The sequence below is a fragment of the Mesoplodon densirostris genome, chromosome 12 (genome assembly GCF_025265405.1).
Source record: "Mesoplodon densirostris isolate mMesDen1 chromosome 12, mMesDen1 primary haplotype, whole genome shotgun sequence".
Lineage (NCBI taxonomy): Eukaryota > Metazoa > Chordata > Mammalia > Artiodactyla > Ziphiidae > Mesoplodon > Mesoplodon densirostris.
Window position 1 is genome coordinate 70,575,001 of NC_082672.1, and position 18,810 is coordinate 70,593,810.

The 18,810-nt window shown below is 38.7% G+C and overlaps 2 protein-coding genes across 9 annotated transcripts in view; both read left to right on the plus strand.

Moving 5' to 3' along the window:
* The window catches only part of SYNCRIP (synaptotagmin binding cytoplasmic RNA interacting protein), a 25,585-nt gene extending 25,215 nt beyond the window's left edge, over window positions 1-370 (plus strand). For all 3 annotated transcript variants that reach the window (XM_060115342.1, XM_060115343.1, XM_060115348.1), the window contains exon 12: window positions 1-370. This exon is cut by the window's left edge. The gene's annotated coding sequence lies outside the window, so the exon portion shown is untranslated.
* A 16,962-nt stretch (window positions 371-17,332) lies between these two features.
* The window catches only part of SNX14 (sorting nexin 14), a 67,139-nt gene continuing 65,661 nt past the window's right edge, over window positions 17,333-18,810 (plus strand). For all 6 annotated transcript variants that reach the window (XM_060114289.1, XM_060114293.1, XM_060114295.1 and 3 more), the window contains exon 1: window positions 17,333-17,634. In XM_060114289.1, coding sequence (XP_059970272.1) covers window positions 17,495-17,634 — 140 coding nt within the window. In that variant the 5' untranslated portion in view covers window positions 17,333-17,494. The remainder of the gene's footprint in view (window positions 17,635-18,810) is intronic.

The window sequence follows — 18,810 nt, forward strand, 5'->3', positions numbered from 1 at the left end:
CCTCTATTGAATCACCCTCAAAAAATTTTTTGCCAAGTCCTAAATTGATAGCTTAAAGTCAGAAGTGAAATTATAGTTTAATTGAGACTTGGTATAAAGAAATCCCTTTTCCCCTTCCCCAAAGGGATACTGCAGTTATATCACATACCCAATAGGCACCATGATGAAGATCAGAGCTTAAACTTAATTAAGGTTTTATACACACCAGTTTCCCCAGTAAATGCAAATTTAACAAGAAAATTAGACATGTCATATGTTCAAACTGCTCATGGCAAACAATCATTTTGCATTCCTGCAAATAAAATTGTTTTATACTGTAAGCTGGAGGCGAGTGTAACTTATTTTTGTAATAAAGTTTTTATTTTTTTTATGTGTCATTAATATAAATGTGTGTTAGTATAGAAATATTCTGGTTTAAAAACTTAGAAATGCACACATTTCAGTGTTTATTTGTACTTACATAATTTTAGATAGTGGTTGCCAATAGCCTGTATGTTTCACATTAATTGGTTTTTTTTATGTTATCTTAATAAACCATTTTAGTATGTTGTATGTCAGTTACTGGGATAGCTGGGACATAGAGTGTAATTTAAAATTTGTCAATAAGTATTCATTGGAATATATGTAAATGTGCCTTGCCGGTTATTGAAACATTACCTACAAAATGAGTATGGGGTGACAAAAATTAGTTCCTGGTGCTTAATGAAACTTTTTGCCACTGATTTTATATATTACCCCGTGCTTTTTAAAGTACATCTCTCTCAAATCTTAGCGTAAGTTTGAGGGCTACACAGAACATTTACATTTCATTCTAACATATAATGAGTATAATAGGTTGTGGAAAGTGGGTAAACTAAATGTAGCCTTCAGTAAAATTGAATCTCAGTGTAATCCTTGCTGCTGGCATTTCCCAGTTCCAAGGAGTTAAATGATCCCATCAAAGAGGTCATTGCCATGCCTATTGGCACTTTACTGTCATACCCTTTTTAAGGGACACTGTCAAGGTGTTTAAGTTAATTCTCAGAATTATTTGTTGGGATTTTAGAACAGGTTTGTTTGACTTAAAAGTAAGAACTGCATTGTCAAAGTTGAAAGATGAACATTTTTGTGAGTTCACAAATGTGTTCTTAAGAAAACATTAAAATGTGGAGCTGTGGGTTTCCAAGACTATTTGGCATTCTTAGTTTGGGTATTTGGGAGGGAAAACTGATATTAAAAAATTGTGAAGAATTGATGGGTAATGTAAACAGTGGTGATGAAATATATACACACTCAAGTGAAATCACTTGACAGTGTTCATTTGACTAACTGAATTTAAGCCATTATAATTTTAAAATTAAATAATCATTTGCACTGTTCTGATAATGGGTGCAGTTTTTGAGCAATATAATCAGAGCTAAATATGCATGTAGTGATTAGTGATGTGAACAATTAAGTACTGAGAAGAAATACTAACTGGTATTTTCAAACTTAAATTTCTGTAGTAAAATCAGTATCAAACTCTTACAGATCAAGGAAAACAGGCAATGCATATAAACATACTTTTGAATGTTGTGTGGCCTATAAAGCAATAATGCAATTTTTATGGAATGTCATGGGATATGAGAAATGGAAATGCAAAAATAACGAATCCTTTAGTAAAAATGTCAACATGTTAAAAAGGGGAATGTTAACTAATGTAGGTTATTGCTATTTGTGATTTGTTTATGGGTTCTTGGCTTTGACAGCTTCAAAGAATGGACAGATGACAAGTTAAAGAAATGTTGTATATATTGTCAAGGAACGGGTCTTAAATCCAAGAGTCGAGTCCCTTCCTTGGGGTGAAAAAGTGTATCCTTAAAGCATTCTGATTGTTAAAAAAGAAAACTTGAGTTACCTAACCAAAGCAGACGCAAGATTTTGTTTCTGCAGACTACTTGGCAATCAAAAGTGATCATCACTTTAATCAGTTTTTAGAAAGTTGCTTTGTGAGAAAATTGTGTTCGATATATTTTCCCAAACATGCATTTTGTGGAAGGTTTTCCAGCATTGTGACTGAATCAGATGTTAGAAATGCGGGGGGGGGGTGGATTTAGCACAAAGAGAGCGGTTGCACACTCATGATGGCCTGGCCATTGTTGTAGCATCATGAGAAATTTATCTACCAATTAACTGCAAGTCTGATTTAAGAAAATACACTTTCTTCATGATAAACTAGGAACAACATAGGAATGGATTGGTGGGGTGACCTCGGGCATTCACTTGTATATAGCTATTTGAAAAGACTTGTATGAGGGTGAATATCATCATGCTAGATGGGCAAAATTGTCACATTCAGGACAGCTTTTTTTTGATCACTAAGCCAAAAGTCACTGTTAATCAGAAACAGCAAAACAAAAAACAAACCAGTATGACATAGTCTTTTTAAGGGGAGAAATTAAAAAGTAGAAGTACTTCATGCATTTAGGTGAGGGAGCTATCCCCCTAGAGTAAATGATTGCTCAGGTTCCTAAAACTTCCAAGAATACCCACCATGGTTTGTTTTCTCCCCAGTGATGTACACGGTAAAATTTTTATCTGACCGTAGGAATTCAGTGGTGGGTATAAAATGAATGAATAAAGAAGTAACAGTACATAAAATGAACAGACTTGTGGGGATGGTGTTTTAAAGTGTAGTATTAATTACGCAGTAATACCACTCGATAGGGCATGCCACTACTTTCTTGAGATGCTAATTATAAACCAATGTTTAAAGACATTTTTAACTGTGGGCAAATTAGATGGACTTTTTTGTCTGTCACTTTTTAAAAAAGTACATAAGATGTAAGTTTTATTAGTACCACAGTCTGCCTTCAGTAATATGCCTAAAATATTTTTCAGGACCAGGAGCATTCAGTTGAAAGAAACAAATCTTTTTTATGAATGCAAAACAGTATTATAACTAATGCCCTGGTCCAAAATTAGGTTTTTAATGATATTAACAGTAGTCTGATAAACATTTAGAAGTCTGGCATTGAGAAACAAAAGCTTGTACCTGACTAGTATTTTTATTAAAAAAAAATTAGTTCTGTTAGCTTATTTAAATTCTCTTACATTTATTTATCTGTAGAATTTATATTTATTTCATTCCTTTTATCTCACTGAAAACTGTCTGCAGGCTCTCTGATTTGGATTAGATGTGTGAAGTGCTGTCTTTTGCCAAAAACCTCAAATTACCTGTTCTTTTCAACGTAGTGGGTTTGTGCTTGTTTGGAGATCAGTTCAAAAACTATCTGTACTATCTGTACTGCCTCTGATGTTAAGATTTTATGTATAGCATAAGGAAGCTAGCTCTGACTATATTTTCCTAAGAATAAAGACCTATTTTTGTAGCATGTCTTAGGATCTCCAGGAGTCCAAGAATTATTGTGGGTGTCCTCCATCGTTTTTCATTTAACAGCTTTAAAATAGACACTTGGAATCTTTAGAAGTCTTTCGCCTTTTAATTACTCATACATTCAAAGTAACTAGCCAATGGTACAAACAAATTCCCCAAGATCCCTAATTCAGGCACATGATGGGGAGATGCTGTATAGGATAAATGTATAGTGTTGGTCTGCACTTAATTTTAATTGACGATGAAAATGTTCTGTGGTCACACACACGCCGGTGGACGCAATGAAGAAGTTACTGGTAATTTGGCTCTGCTTTTCTGGTAACGTGCCCCGACCATTCACTGCTCCATCCATTCTCTGTCACTCTGGAGGTTTGGAGATGAGTGACGGAGGTTGTAAGTAATACAGGAGAGGGGAGTGAACAAACTTTTGCTTTAATAGAATGCTGCACATTTAGGTGACTGCACAAATGAGGTTACGTAGGTGAAATTGAGCTTAAAATACGTTCTATTAAGCTAAGTTGGCAAATCATTATCAAAGAATGGGGAGCTTGTAAATACATTCAGGAGGTTTTGGCTCAGCCCTAGGATTTCTTGGGGGGAGGTAGTGTTGGCCACTTCATGAAGACAAAGATCCTTTTAGGTCATTTAGTGCAGAGTTTAGTTTGTGTTATCATTGCTAAAAGTTACACTAATGATTGAAAAAAGCTTTTGTCATTTCAGAACAGTCATGGAAGTTTTATACCTGAAAAATTCTTGTACACTACTAGGGGGTTTTGAAAACCATTTACATTGCCCATTTGGTTCCCTGTGCAGATGCCAAACTAGTATTTTTTTTCTTGTTCACCTCAAGACTGCTGAATAAGACTTTTTGAGTGAGGGAGAAGTCCCAATAAACCACTTTGGAAATTAGTGTCTTTAACTGTAAGTTTCCTGAAATGTTTTTTTTTAACACAAGCAATAGATCAAGATAAGGTTATTTTAGAATAATTTACTACAAGCTTCAGTGAATACCTGATTTTTTACTTTGTAGAGTGGTTTAAAAACAAGTTCTAATGAGTCTAATCTGAAGCTGCTATCTGTAATGTACATGAATTGTCATTTCTTCACCTTTTTAGGCTTTCAATCTGTATTCTGAAAGGATTCTTGTGATACAAAATAACATTTTGGAGAGAATTTTGGGGTACCTAAGGGAATTGACATCTGTCATTTATGAACTACAGCCAGTTTCTACTTTTCCAAGGCAAAGGGCAAAGGTTTTGATGTGGACAAGCCATTACCACCGATTAAGTAAAGAATGTGATTAGGGCGTGTTCACAGTACTAAATGTGTAGAAAAGAGTTTTGTAGATTCCAAAATCTAGTCTTCCAGGTACAGAAACATACCATGGTATAACAGAAGAGTTCTAAGGTCATTGTATCTGGTCTGGCTCTATTGCTGTTAATTTCAAATGAGATGAAGAAATTTGAATAGTCATGCCATGTGTATAACAACTTGGCATTTCACCTTGTGTCCTGATTTTTTCCTGTGTGAATTAGAACATGCCAGTACTGCATCATTTGAACACAAAATTGCTAGAACTAGGTACATCTGTGTCATGAGTAAAAACTCTTACGGCGTCATTTTTCAAGAGAATATTTTTTAATATATTGGTATTCATGTTGCTTTAATTGGAGGACTCAAGAATTAGGCCTCTAGGGCTTCCCTGGTGGCACAGTGGTTGAGAATCCGCCTGCTGATGCAGGGGACACGGGTTCGTGCCCCGGTCCGGGAGGATCCCACATGCCGCAGAGCGGCTGGGCCCGTGAGCCATGGCCGCTGAGCCTGCGCGTCCGGAGCCTGTGCTCTGCAACGGGAGAGGCCACAACAGTGAGAGGCCCGCGTAATGCAAAAAAAAAAAAAAAAAGAGGCCTCTAAAACTGCTTTATTTAACACTTCATGGGAAATTAGAAAAGCATATATACTAATTCTGTTTCTTAGTATACTTAATATTTGGAATGAGCTTGGAGGAAAACCAGAAATGAGCAGTATGTCAAAGGTCATCTGTATAAAAATCGGTGGAGTACACTTCAGTTCTCTGCAGCCAGATGCATATGTAATCGCAGGGTAGTTCTGGCAAAATTTAGTATCTTCTTGAAATAATAAAAATTCACATGAATTTGCATAAGTTGAATTCCTAGGAATCCTTCAACATTGACAGGTGTAATTTATTCTAGGCACCCTACCTCACTTCAGGTTCATTTATAAATAGAATTAAAACAGGATGAAAAGCTTTTATTCTAAAATTATACTTTAAGTGTTAGTTGATGGTTTTCTGAGGACCCATTTAGCATTTAGGACAGCAGCAGCAGTTAGGGGTCCAGCAGCAGATGCTGTGGTTTCTTTGGCTTATCCTCCCTGCTGCTGAGTGTCTTTTGATTAGTCTGTTTGAACTACTACCACTCATTGTTCTTTAAAGTTACTGTTTCTTCTGTATATGGTTTCTTTTGCCTCCTAGGATAGAAGCTCCTCCAGGGCAGGGAAATCTTACTTAATGGTGCTAGGCATTTAAAAATATTTTTCAAAATATTTTTTAGTTTGGTGGAAATAAATTTTCAGTTTAGCTTATTTGCTGAATTAGGCTTAATTGTGGCATGTTAACTTGAAGGAATAAAAAGTTCTGAGCCACTTAATTCACAACATGGAAAGCTTAAAAATTAATGAACATGAAATACTAATGTTTTAAGCAAATTAAGATCATGAAGATCCACATTTAAATCGTCTGACATTAAAAAAGTCTTAAAGGGAGCTGTGGGTTTATAGACTGCATTAATTTTTATATCTATTAATTATTGACAGCCCAGCCCAACAATATTTCTTTATGTTGATGTTCAGCTTAATTCTAAGCTGCTGAACAAAACAGTATCGACCTACCAAACCCCATCTGTACTTAACTTCTTTATGAGGAAGGGGTACTTGAAGATAGAATTCTTGTTTTGCTGATGAATCTAGTTGGTATTTATTTATTTATTTATTTTGCATTACGCGGGCCTCTCACTGTTGTGGCCTCTCCCGTTGCAGAGCACAGGCTCCGGATGCGCAGGCTCAGCGGCCATGGCTCACGGGCCCAGCCGCTCTGCGGCATGTGGGATCTTCCCGGATCGGGGCACAAACCCGTGTCCCCTGCATCAGCAGGCGGACTCTCAACCACTGCGCCACCAGGGAAGCCCTCTAGTTGGCTTTTAAAAGACTTATACCTGGAAAACAAGATAGAGCACAGGCTGGCTGAGAAAGTCTACTTCTCTGCTCACACCCTAGTCAGTTAACAGAGATGAATGAATGCTTAGTTCTGATTGTAGTTACCCTCATATCTTTTAATTACTAAGTTTAAGCAGTATTTTTTTTTACCCTTTGTGAGATATTTGGCTTACTCTAGTCCTTTTTTTTCTGAACTGTTAAGTTCAGTCGATTACCTCAACTACACTTAGTACCTGTTTGCTCTTCACTATATGGGGAAACAGCACACAATACTTTCTTTTCCTTCATTTCCCAATTTCTGTTAACTATCTTTACTTTTCTGTCACTTTTTTTTTTTCTTCTGGGGCATATATTGATTTTAAATTTTACCAGTAGAGCGGGCTCATATTATGTATGGACTGTCTTGCTCACTCTTGAATTCTGTCAATTTTTAAAAAGATAACCAGTTTCTTAAAGAATGCATTGAAATACTACTTCACTTTGGTTATTTACTTTCAGTGCTTTTGATTTTTTTCTCAAATGTTTGGTGATTCTGCTTTTTTCATATTTATGAAAGAAAGATCAAAGTGGTCTGGTGTTCCTGGGCCTATCCACTGAGACAGGTGACTGTAAGTTGTGTGTGTGTGTGTGCGAACACAAGGACTAACAGGCTTTATTATCATTTCCTTGAGGGCAGGCAGGCAAGCAAGCTTACCCCTCTAGTGCCAGGAAGCAGAGTGCTCAATTAGGAACACTGACTCCTCCTAGGCGGGCGAGTTATTTGCTTTGAGGGGGTGGGTAGACCCTGAAAGCAGGTCTGCAACCCTCAGGCACCTAAATATCTTCCCTTTCCACTCTGCTAGCCAGAGGTTTTGCCTTTTCCGGAAGTCACTCATCCCTCTCATGAAAAATGGCTCTTTTTCCTGCAGTCCTCTGATTGCAAAATGAACATAGCCTCAGTTCTTCGTCTTTTGTACTAATTTGTGCAAATTAATATAAAAAGTGATAGTTTAAAAATAGAACTGAGTAGTAAAATACAACAGTATGGTGTACACTATCTTAGATTAGAAGAAACCACCTTAATCTCTGTATAATCACATGTGACAGCTTATTTAAAATAAATTGTCTAGGAAAAAGTTTGAATAAATCTTACTTGAAAAGAGAACAGCACCTAGCATGCTAATGGGTATATAGAAGACATTTTGTGACTAAGGCTGCAAACTTAGTGGCATTCTTGACTGAGCAAAGCAGATTATTTTGAAAGCCCTTTTTTTGGGGAATAGTATGATAGATTTTATTTTAGCATACAATTTCTGAACACTTAGAATAAACTATTGAGCAGTATTTCGGTTTAGCCTTTTTTTTTTTTTTTTTGGCCACACTGCATGGCTTGTGGAATCTTGGTTCCCTGACCAGGGATTGATCCCGGGCCAGGACAGTGAAAGCACCAAAAATCCCTAGACCACCAGGGAACTCCCATTTCCTTTTTTTTCTTTGTCCATTTACATTTAATACAGCATACCTTCATATATGTTCTTTTGCTAGTTAATGAGACTACATTCCTTATTTTGGCAGGGGTCTCAAACCTACCTTTTCCAGATTTGTTGTTCTGGGATTTGGTGAGAGTCCATGTTAGCCTACTTGTGGAATATATTTTATACTTTTTTCATATGCTCTGTCTTTGCTGATTAGAGGGTCTAAATCCTTAAAAAACATTTCCACCTAAACATGGCAATTCAAACATTTTAGATCATTTTGCCTATTCTTAAGGACCTCTTCCAGGTATGAAAACCATTTATTTTTTTGGCTGCACTGTGTGGCTTGCAGGATCTTAGTTCCCCGACCAGGGATTGAACTCGGCCCATGGCAGTGAAAGCACTGAATCCTAACCACTGGACCATCAGGGAACTCCTCCCTTAAAACCATTTTTAACAGGTTTTATGATATTAAATATTAATTAGTTGATATCAAGGGAGAAACCGACTTTCGAGGTTTTTGGTACCAACAATCTTGGCTAAGTTTTGAACTAGTTTCAACTAGCGTACCTAGACTGTTTCAATTAAAATTGATGGATGTAAGACACACTAATCTCTTGTATTTATAGGGCTTTCCCATTCTAATAAGCCTGATGTAGCCTGTTTATATTTATTCACTTTTCATATAAACTTAGAAAAGTACAGGTTGCTAAAGCAAAAGACTGAATTGATATAGTCTCACAATTTCAATGAGATAATCCCTCTTATTTCCCCAATAGTTTCAGGTGAAAAACAAAATTATTTTTTTCTTAATCATTGAGACATTTAATAAAAGGAACTGAGCAAACACAAATATAACCTCTTTGGTCCTGAGTTTACTTTCCTGTAAAAAAGAGATGCTATTAGATTGTGATATTTTTCTAGCTTTCAGCATTCTATGAGATACAGCTTGTGTTAAAAAAAAAAAATTCTGGGACCTCCCTGGTGGTCTAGTGGTTAAAACTGCACGCTTCCAATGCAGGTGGCACAGGTTCAATCCCTGGTTGGGGAACTAAGATCCCACGTGTGGTGCAGCCAAAAAATAAAAATAAATACTTAAAAAAAAGTCTGCCTAGATGGTTTTTTCTTCATTTCATTCATACTTTTGTTGTGAAGACCTAGTTTTACAAAATACAGGAAATGTTACATTACTGTTCATTTGCCCTGTAATACCTTACATATTATGAACATTTCCTGGTACATTATTTTTATGATATTTAGTTACTGTTTGAGGGAGAGAGTGGTAGGTCAAACCTTTCTCAAAGCCATATATTCTGAGGAATAAAACTCTCAACTCTTCACAGAGCATTATTCAAGTTATTTCCAAGTTCCCTAAATTACTGTGTTAATGTTGTACTAGTTAAGAGTCAACCTGTGTAAGAGATGTCAATTAAAATTAGCCATATGGATCTACTTTTGTGCTAGTATGTTTTTTAGTTTTTAGAATTAGTGTTCATTTACTTACGGTCTCTCTGTTTTGAAATTCTAGGCAAAACTCATTTAGTGTAAAGCTAATAAATATATTAGCCTGATCAGGAAATAAAAGACAGTTTAACTGCTAAACCAGCCTCCCAAATTTGCTTTATTAATAATAATGATTCAGATATTTTCTAAAAATTATAGAGTGTAAGTGTTCTCCTAAGCACCAGCAATCTCCTCTTCCTCTCCGCCCCTAGTAAACTGTCTTTAAGTTGAAACACCACGTATTTCATTATCAGGATAAAGCATATTATTGCACCTTTTCCTAGGTAGTGTGGTGATTTTGGAATGATGCCCCTTATAAGTTGATTTTCCTCTCTCCTCTGTTTTCAAGAACTGTTCACAGGATACCAGTAGGCTGCTATGAAAGTTATATTTTTTAAAAGCTTTACAGAATTTCCTGGCGGTGTAGTGGTTAGGACTTGGCGTTTTCACTGCCGGGGCCCGGGTTTGATCCCTGGTCAGAGAATTATGATCCCATAAGCTGTGAGACAAGCTTTAACTTCTCTGAGGCACTGAATCACTCTCCTTGAAAAGTTTCCTTGCTACTTTGCTGGTTATCTTAATATTCTCTATCCTGTTCTTATCTGTTATTATTTCCCGTTTTTCTTCTATACTTGTCTCCTTGATCTCAACTGTATTTCCAGCTTCGTGTCACATCTGTGTGGACTCCTGCTTTAATGTCAGGGCTTGATCTGTTATATGCAGGTTTGCCATTCCAGCTCTTTGCTGTACATGTTAGAGTGCTTTGCTCTGTCAGTGATTATATGCTGTTAATTTATTACATCCAGTTACACTTGATGACTTACTGAATAGGCCTAAAAATCCTCTCTATCCAAGTCCTACCATACCCTTTGAGAAGTTCAGATCTGGCTGAACTTTATATTTACAAAGATCTTAAGTGGTTCCAGATTTATAAGTGGCACATTATAATGGCTCTCCATATCTATTTCTACAATAGCACTGTCTAATAAAAGTAAAATGCAAGCCATATATGTAATTTAAAATTTTATAATTTGGTCTGAGCTCATCCTTCTCGCCTTAACCTTCCATTGGTATTGCCTGTAAACAAACTGCTGGCCTGGTCTTTCCTTGGCTCACTTCACATTTCTGGTGTCTTTATTAGTGTGTGTCCCCAACCCACCCTTCCAAGCCAAGCTCTCAAAAATCCTCTTCAGCGAAAATAGTAGTCTCCTTGCTGTACGTGCGTTAAAATGATCAACAAAGTATCCCTGAGGAACATGTACAGTTAGGGGAACATCAAAAGTCCTGGCTTTCTGGAGTTTATATAAGGCTGTTAGCTGATGTTTTTTCCGTTATTACTTGTGCAGTAGGTTTGTAACATAGCTATTTATGTATGAGTCAAAACCCCAAATCTACTAACCTCTGATTAAAGGTAACTTTAGGAGCAAAACCATGGTTTTCAAATATTTGGCAATATTTGAAAATCTGGTATTTCTATGCTTTGTAATTGCAAGAAGAATCTTCAGAAACATTTAAATTAATAATATTCATTATATTTAAAACAAATTATATTCATTATTGCTGCTACCCTTCAAATTCATTTTCTGTCAACAGTGTATGTGGTAATTACAATTTCCCATCCTCTACTGTGATCAATAACAGCTTCATATGCTGCTTTACACAGTGGGAAGAAAGCTATGAAACTCGGCAGAGACTGAATATGTAAATAGGCTTAAACTAATTTAGGGATAATACATGATGTGTTATTAACATTTGAAAATCCAGTTCATGAAAAGGACTGTTTAGGTAGGGCTATTTGTTGTTTGTCTCTTAACTCTGAAGCTTTACAAAAATTGCTCCAATCCTATCACCAATGTTTCTGTGGGCATTCTTGGAGAAGCTTTCTTAGTCTCAAGAAATATAAAGAACTGAAAGTGAGCTAATCTTTTAAATTACATATATATATATATATATATATATATATATATATATTTATAAACTGAAAATAGAAGTGATAGAAATGCTCAGTGAACATCTGGGATAGTTCTTAATTATATTGAATAAATAAGTATATATCTTGAAATGTTTTTACAGAATTGAAGAGTATAGGCCATATGACTTTCTGATAATGCTCAAAATTCAGACTGTTTTAAATGTGTTCATCTGAGCTAAAAACCCTAAATTTAAATGGTAACTGTCTTTCAATATACAAGGGCAATTTTCCAATAAAAATTTTTTTAGTAAGAATTTCCAATTTACTTATTCAAGATTTCTACTTAGATATACTGTACTGAGTTGTGGGGTTTTCTTGTTTTGTTTATTTATTTATTTATTTTTGGCTGTGTTGGGTCGTCGTTGCTATGTGTGGGCTTTCTCTAGTTGGGGCAAGTGGAGGCTACTCTTAGTTGCAGTGCACAGGTTTCTCATTGCGGTAGCTTCTCTTGTTGGGAGCACGGGCTCTAGGCATGCGGGCCCAATAGTTGTGGCGCATGGGCTTCGTTGCTCCACGACACGTGGGATCTTCCTGGACCAGGGCTTGAACCCGTGACCCCTGCATTGGCAGGCGGATTCTTAACCACTGCGCCACCAGGTAAGCTCTGTGAGTTTTTTTTTTTTAATGTTTGTTTTTGATTGATTGTTTAATAACTGGAATCAGTTTACCAAAATACAGAAAGTTTCTTTTTAAAAGTGAGGATAAAAATTGATTTTAACTATTTTGGTAGCAACCTTACTAGAACTGGAATTGAAGTACCGATATTAGTGATCTTCACAATTCTGAACCAACCCTAACTAGTTGCATGGTGGTTTATAGGTACCATGTCAAAGTGCTTTTGTTTTTGTATTTTAGAAAACAGCTACTGAGAGGTAAGAGGAAAGACTGGCAAAGACTTGCCAAAATATTTTCAGGAGTTACTGAAATCAGTTGAAAGCTGTATTTAAACATCTGAATATAGTTAGCATTTTTCCTTTATGAAAGAAAGCCATTGTGTCTATAGTAAACATAAGAAATAAGGTGGAATGCTTTACTTATTTAAAGGATAACTTTAAGTAACTTTTAAAATTTTATTTATTTTTGGCTTTGTTGGGTCTTCGTTGCTGCACGCGGGCTTTCTCTAGTTGCGGAGTGGGGACTACTCTTCGTTGCGGTGCACGGGCTTCTCATTGCGGTGGCTTCTCTTGTTGTGGAGCACAGGCTCTAGGAGCCTCGGCTTCAGTAGTTGCGGTGCACGGGCTCTAGGGCACGCGGGCTTGAGTAGTTGCAGCGTGTGGGCTCAGTAGTTGTGGCTCGCGGGCTCTAGAGCACAGGCTCTCTAGTTGTGGCACATGGGCTTAGTTGCTCCGTGGCATGTGGGATCTTCCCGGACCAGGTATCGAACCCCTGTCCCCTACGTTGGCAGGCGGATTCTTAACCACTGCGCCACCAGAGAAGTCCCTATGTAACTTTAAAAAAACTTTTTAGACGAGAAAGACATTGGCCATCTTATACAAAGAGTAGTAGTATTAGATTATAAGTGCCTTTCCCAATCTTTAACATTTATCAACAGGCAGGTGAATATATTTTCAGTTCCTAATTGATATTTTCTGAAGTTACAACCTGTTAACATCAAAGTGAGGTTTAAGAGGATGGTTATTCCAACATATCTTAGAAATAAGATGACAAACATTAAATGCTTCATTTTTGTTGCTAAGATAAAATGAGACCGCCCAGAATTTCATGCTCAAACAGCTTTTATCCAGAGAGTATCTCTTTGATCCACTGGTTCTGTAAAGCTGTAATTCTTCATATCTTACCATTGGAAGTTTTACTTCATGATCACACAAAAAAGTGGGGGTTAAATATGGAAATCGTAACTGCATTTTGAACATCTTGCACTCCCATCCAAAAATCCCTTAATGCTCCTCCTTGAATTGTATAGTCCCCATTGTAATGAGTTTCCTTTTTTTGAAAATCAAGGAAAGGAACATTTCTCGAAGTATAAAAGGCAGTTTAATGGTCCCTGTTACAGGTATTATTATGTCCAGAAGTTGATACATAGGGATAGGTTGTGGAGAGAAGAGGGTATTATGAAATGTAAAATTAAGACTGTAAAAGTAACATTACAAATGCCACAAAAGGTAAAACAAGAACCTTGATGCTTTGAGACTTGGGGGCTGAGGGTGGGGGCGGGGGCGGAGGAACTGGGGTATGGAAATGCCAGACCTGTGACAGGAAAGCATACTCCAAATTACAGGAGACAGCTGTGAGAGGGAGGGACTGAATGGCTCCAAGGGGTAGTGGGTAAGTATGCCTCTATCCTTTTCCTGATACACATGCCACACAAACATTGGCCCTTGAAAGGCTGGTGTACATTCAGGGTCCTCAGCGTTAAGTAGGCCCAATCACTTGTATTCAGGTAGTCAACACCATCTTTTCAGATTCCTGTACCAATGTAAAAAGCAATTTATGCAGTTTGTTGGTGGGTTGGGGGAATCAGGTTTAATTAGGTAGAAGCATTTTAAATACTTTGCCTAGTGTTGCACAACTGCTGAAAATTAGGTGAAAGCAAAGAGATAAATCCTAGTCTGCTCAAATTATTGTCTTCCCAGAGGACTTTCCTGATCCTCACCAGTTGAAAATTTCCCTTTCCCCTCACCTGTCATTAAAAAGTCTATTATTAGACTTTATATATAAATATGCCCTGTGTGATACATTATTTTTTATGTGTGAATCATTATTTTTCATGTGTGACAAGTCTCCTTCACTAGATTGTAAGCCTTTGGAGGTCAGAAAACACCTAAATCATTGGTTCTACCACCGCATTTCGTACAGTGCCTTATACTTATTTGCTAATAAATATTCATTAAAATAATGGAGATATTGTAGTGTAGTTTGGTGTTTCTGAGCCCTTTAGATGAATGCTTTTTTTACTTTTTGGAGTCTGAAAATGTACCCCTAGCATATGTGATAATTGTGGCATTTATAAAAAGTCTACACATTAAGTTGTACTGGCCCCTCCACAGCTAAAACTAGTCTGGAGCAGCACCGTCTAGGAGAAATATAGCACAATCCACATATGTACTTCAAAATTTTCTAGTTGCCACATTACAAAAATAAGAAACACAAGAGATTAATTTTTAGCCTATTATTTCCAAAATATCATTTAACATGTAATCAGCTTTTAAAAGTTGAGATACTTTATATTCTTGTTTTCATGCTAAGCTTTCAAAATCTGATGGTGTGTTTTACACTAATAACACATGTCAATTCAAACTAGCCACATTTCAAGTGCTCAATAGCCAGATAATGGCTAGTGGCTGCAGTATTGCACAGTGCAGGTCTAGAACTTGAGGGCAGGCAATAAAAACCGCTTTGGACCTCAGTTTCCTGTAAGGTATCTCATAGCTTTGGTTTCATTGTCATTTTAGGTTGTTGTTATCCAAATAAAGCTAATTGGCTTGACTGTTTTTTTTTTGTCATGTTCATAAATCCATAAAATAAAACTTTTTGTATTAGGCATTGTACAAAGACATTTAATAGGCACTTTCCACCCAATTTAATCTTCCTTAAAACTTCTGAGGAAGGTAACTGTTTAGAGTTGAGGATGCCAGGTTTGAGATATATCAAGTTAACCTTGCTCAAAGAATTTGCCAGTAGAAGGTGAAGTTGATTTCAGAACCAGGAATGATTACGGATATCCCATATCCCCACTAGGAAGTTCATATCTTTTAATAAAAAGTTGGAAAAAAATTTTCAAGCTCTGTGTATGAGTGCTGACGTGGATACCAGACCGTAAGGTTAAAGAGAAAACATTTAATGGAGTAAACATTTTATTTCATTAGATGAAGTCAGATCAATAGGAAAATTTTTCTTTTAGGTGGGGATTTTGTAAAATTTTCTTATAGCAGAAGTTTATTTTTTCCTTTTCTGAGCATAAGAGCAATATGAAAATTTAAATTGGTCTATTGTCTAGTTAGCTTATTCTAATTGCCCCTGCAAAGAAAATCATATGGGAAAGGAGTTTTAGTTGGATGTTGTAAATATGTCTAATATGAAAGAACAGAAAACATTTTATCATTAAAATGTACTGGCTCTCAGTGACAAGTTGAACAGGAATTTCAGATTGAGCCTATAAAGAAGCAAAATTTTTAAACAGAAAAAAAAGATTGGCAATGTAACTTCCCAAAAAGTTTAATAAAGTAACTTGCCAATTATAAAGTACTCAGGTCCACAGTAGACACTTGATGCATGTAGATTAATTCAACATACACCTTTTATTTATACTTCAGTTTAGCCCTAGAATGTTCATATAAACGAGGAGTTATACGTAGTTCAAAGACACTAAAAAAAAAAGTTGAAAAAGTGAAATAAACGTTTAATTAGGTACCTCAAAACATTAAAAAAAAAAAAGCCCTAAGCTTTCCAATGATGTTGTTACAGAGTAATCCTACAATATATTTGCGATGTTAGTTTAAACAATACCTAACAATGAGGATCAGTGAAATTGATACTTTTATACCATTGTGTAACTGGCTAACCATTCTAGGAAGAACTTTGACAGAATGTATCATGTTCTTACCCTTTGATCCAGCAATTGTACTGATGTTGATCCTAAAGAAATTATTAGAAATGTGTATAAGTTGTGATCAAGGGTGGTAATAATAATATCAATGAAATTAAATGGCATTAACAGAATAAAGGATGGTACATTCTGAAGGAAAATAATGCGTAAAGATGATCCATGTATTCGGAATAATAACATGGGAAAATATTCATTAAACTGTCCATACACCATGGTTTTTATGTTTTTAGAAAATCATTTCTGAACCTGTCTGTCTCCGCACTTTGGAGGGTAAGATACTAAGAAAGAGAAAAGACAGCATGAGAACCGGCTCTGGGGTTAGAATGGCTTCCAACCCCGGGTTCGCTAGCAGTATGATTCTGAGCAAGTTCCTCTCCGCCTCAGTAATGTCAGTAATCTAGCTGTAAAATAGGAAAAACCAGAGTACCTCTATCAGGAGGTGAATGTGTGAAGGTTAAATGAAAGTGCTTAGCGGGCCGCCTAAGTAAATTTTACTTATTACGATACTGTCCTCCTGCATCTGTCAAAGCAGCGGAGAATACGGAAATTAAAATTTAGAAATGTGATGCCTTAGTAAAGCGAAAGCCGCAGGACACTCTACAAGAGGTATTCAACCTAACCTTTCAAGCTGCCTCAAAACACCTGGATTCTGGTTAGGCCCGCGGGGCTGTAGTGAACTGAGGTCTGCCTCGCCCGTGAGCACGTAAAAGATGCTTTCTCGCAGGGCTGGCGTCCCGGTGCGTTTGACTCTTCCGTGTTCCAGGGTTGTTTTACTCACCCGCGCGCGGCCCGTGCAAAATAAGGACTGAGAGGTGTCCCCCCTCCTCCCCTTTGGGCGTCATGCAAACCTTGGACCTGTCCCCACGTAGAGCTGAGCTTACGGAGAGGAGGCGTGGAGAGTGCTGGGGGGCGCGTCAAAAAGACTACAGTCCCCAGCGGCCCGCGAGCTCAGGGAGTCCCGCAGGCAGGGCCCGACGGCTGCGGGCGGCTGCAGTTTCTCCTGTGCTCGGGCACAACCTTCTGTCTTTCCTCCGCAATACAGGCGGTTACTGGGTGCTGCAGCTTCCCCCCGATTTCCGAAAAGGGCCGGTAGCTGGGGAACGGTGCCCTTCATCGGAGGCCGGCGCGCGGCTCTGGCCCGGGGGCTGAGCAGCGGGACCGACAGGCCTTGCGCGGGGTGACGGCGGACACGTCGTACGGCTGAACCCCAGGCGGGTGGGGGCGTGGCCGCGCACGCGCGGCGGAGCCCGTGGGCGGGGCCTTGGGCAGCTGCAGCCGGCGGACCGTCCGCCGGTCGCCGGCGGTCTGGGTCCGCTGCCCGGGCCGGGGGCGGAGACGCGGGAAGTTGATGGGGGGTCGCCTCGACCTCAGCCTTAGTCTGTAGTGCAGCTTCAGCCGCGCCGACGGAGATGGCGCCCTGGGTGCGGACGTTGGCAGAGAAGCTGAAGCAGCGTCTGCGGCTGGACGTAGGACGCGAGATCTGTCGCCAGTACCCGATGTTCTGCTTCCTGCTGCTCTGCCTCAGCGCCGCCTCCCTGCTCCTCAACAGGTAACGCGGCGGCGCCGAGCCAGCTGGGCGGGGGGCAGATGGTAGCTCTCCTCCGAAACTGTGGACGCAGGCCGCGTTGCATCGCTGCGCAGAGAACGTCGGGCTGCGCAGCTGCGGGACGTGGAGCCGCCTGCGGGGCCTCTGGGGAGAGCGGCTCGGGGAAGCCGGGCTGGGCATCGGAGCCCGGAAGTGCGGGCGGGGTTGGGCTCGAGTACCCCCTCTCGCAAGGCCTCGCCTCCTCAGCCACCCAGACCCCATTCGTCCCTTGTTTTCACCCATTTCTTAAAACCTGGGCCTCCATCAACGATGCTTTTCAGAATGAAATCTGTCCGGGCGGTACGGTCAGCTGATGGAGGAGGGTGCAAGGTCCTGTCGCAGTCCCAGGTTTAGACGGACTCCCTTAGCTCTCACCGCGCGCGCGCGCGCGCGCACCCACCCACCCACAGTATAGATCACAGTCGATCACGGTTTTCCCGCAGTGTTGTTGGTTACAGCGCAAGGTCGTAAAGATTTGCTGAACCCAAGTCAGAAAGCAAAATAGTACCATCATCTCTAGAATAGTTTTAAAGGGAAGACTGAAAAGTAAAATTGGTAAATTTAATTGACATGTTGAAAACGGAAGGTTCTGCCCCTGAAATAAACTGGTAGATTTTCTAGAAACGGTAGCGATGATATAGGAAGTACTGGAGAAATGTTCCTTTAGAATTATCTTCAGATTTGCTTTCGGTGGAAAGAAATCTGAGACAGTTGTCAGCGACAGCATCTGCGTGCTGTTTCCTCTGATGTTTCGAGCGTGCAGCCATCCTTACTCTTTATCTGGAAGTAGTTAATCCCCAAGGATAGGAACGGGGAAGCATTCACAAGAAATTTGGTAGTTTAACTTTGCTCTAAGATAACCGTTTCCTGTGACTGTGTTGAAGTTGGGTTTCTTCCCTGGCCTCTTTGCTTTCTTATTAGTTGACTCTGGGTTTATATAATATGAGGTTTAAACAGCGATTGATATTACTGGAAAATGTACTTTGATTGTCATGGCAAGATGTTTGATTGTAAGAGTATGGAAGAAGAGGAATCCTTAAGAGAGTGGAAAATATTAAGTACTTACTTGCTTTGTCATCTGGAAGGTATTTCAAGCCAGATTAACAGGTTTAGTCTGAAAAACATGTCAACTTTATACGA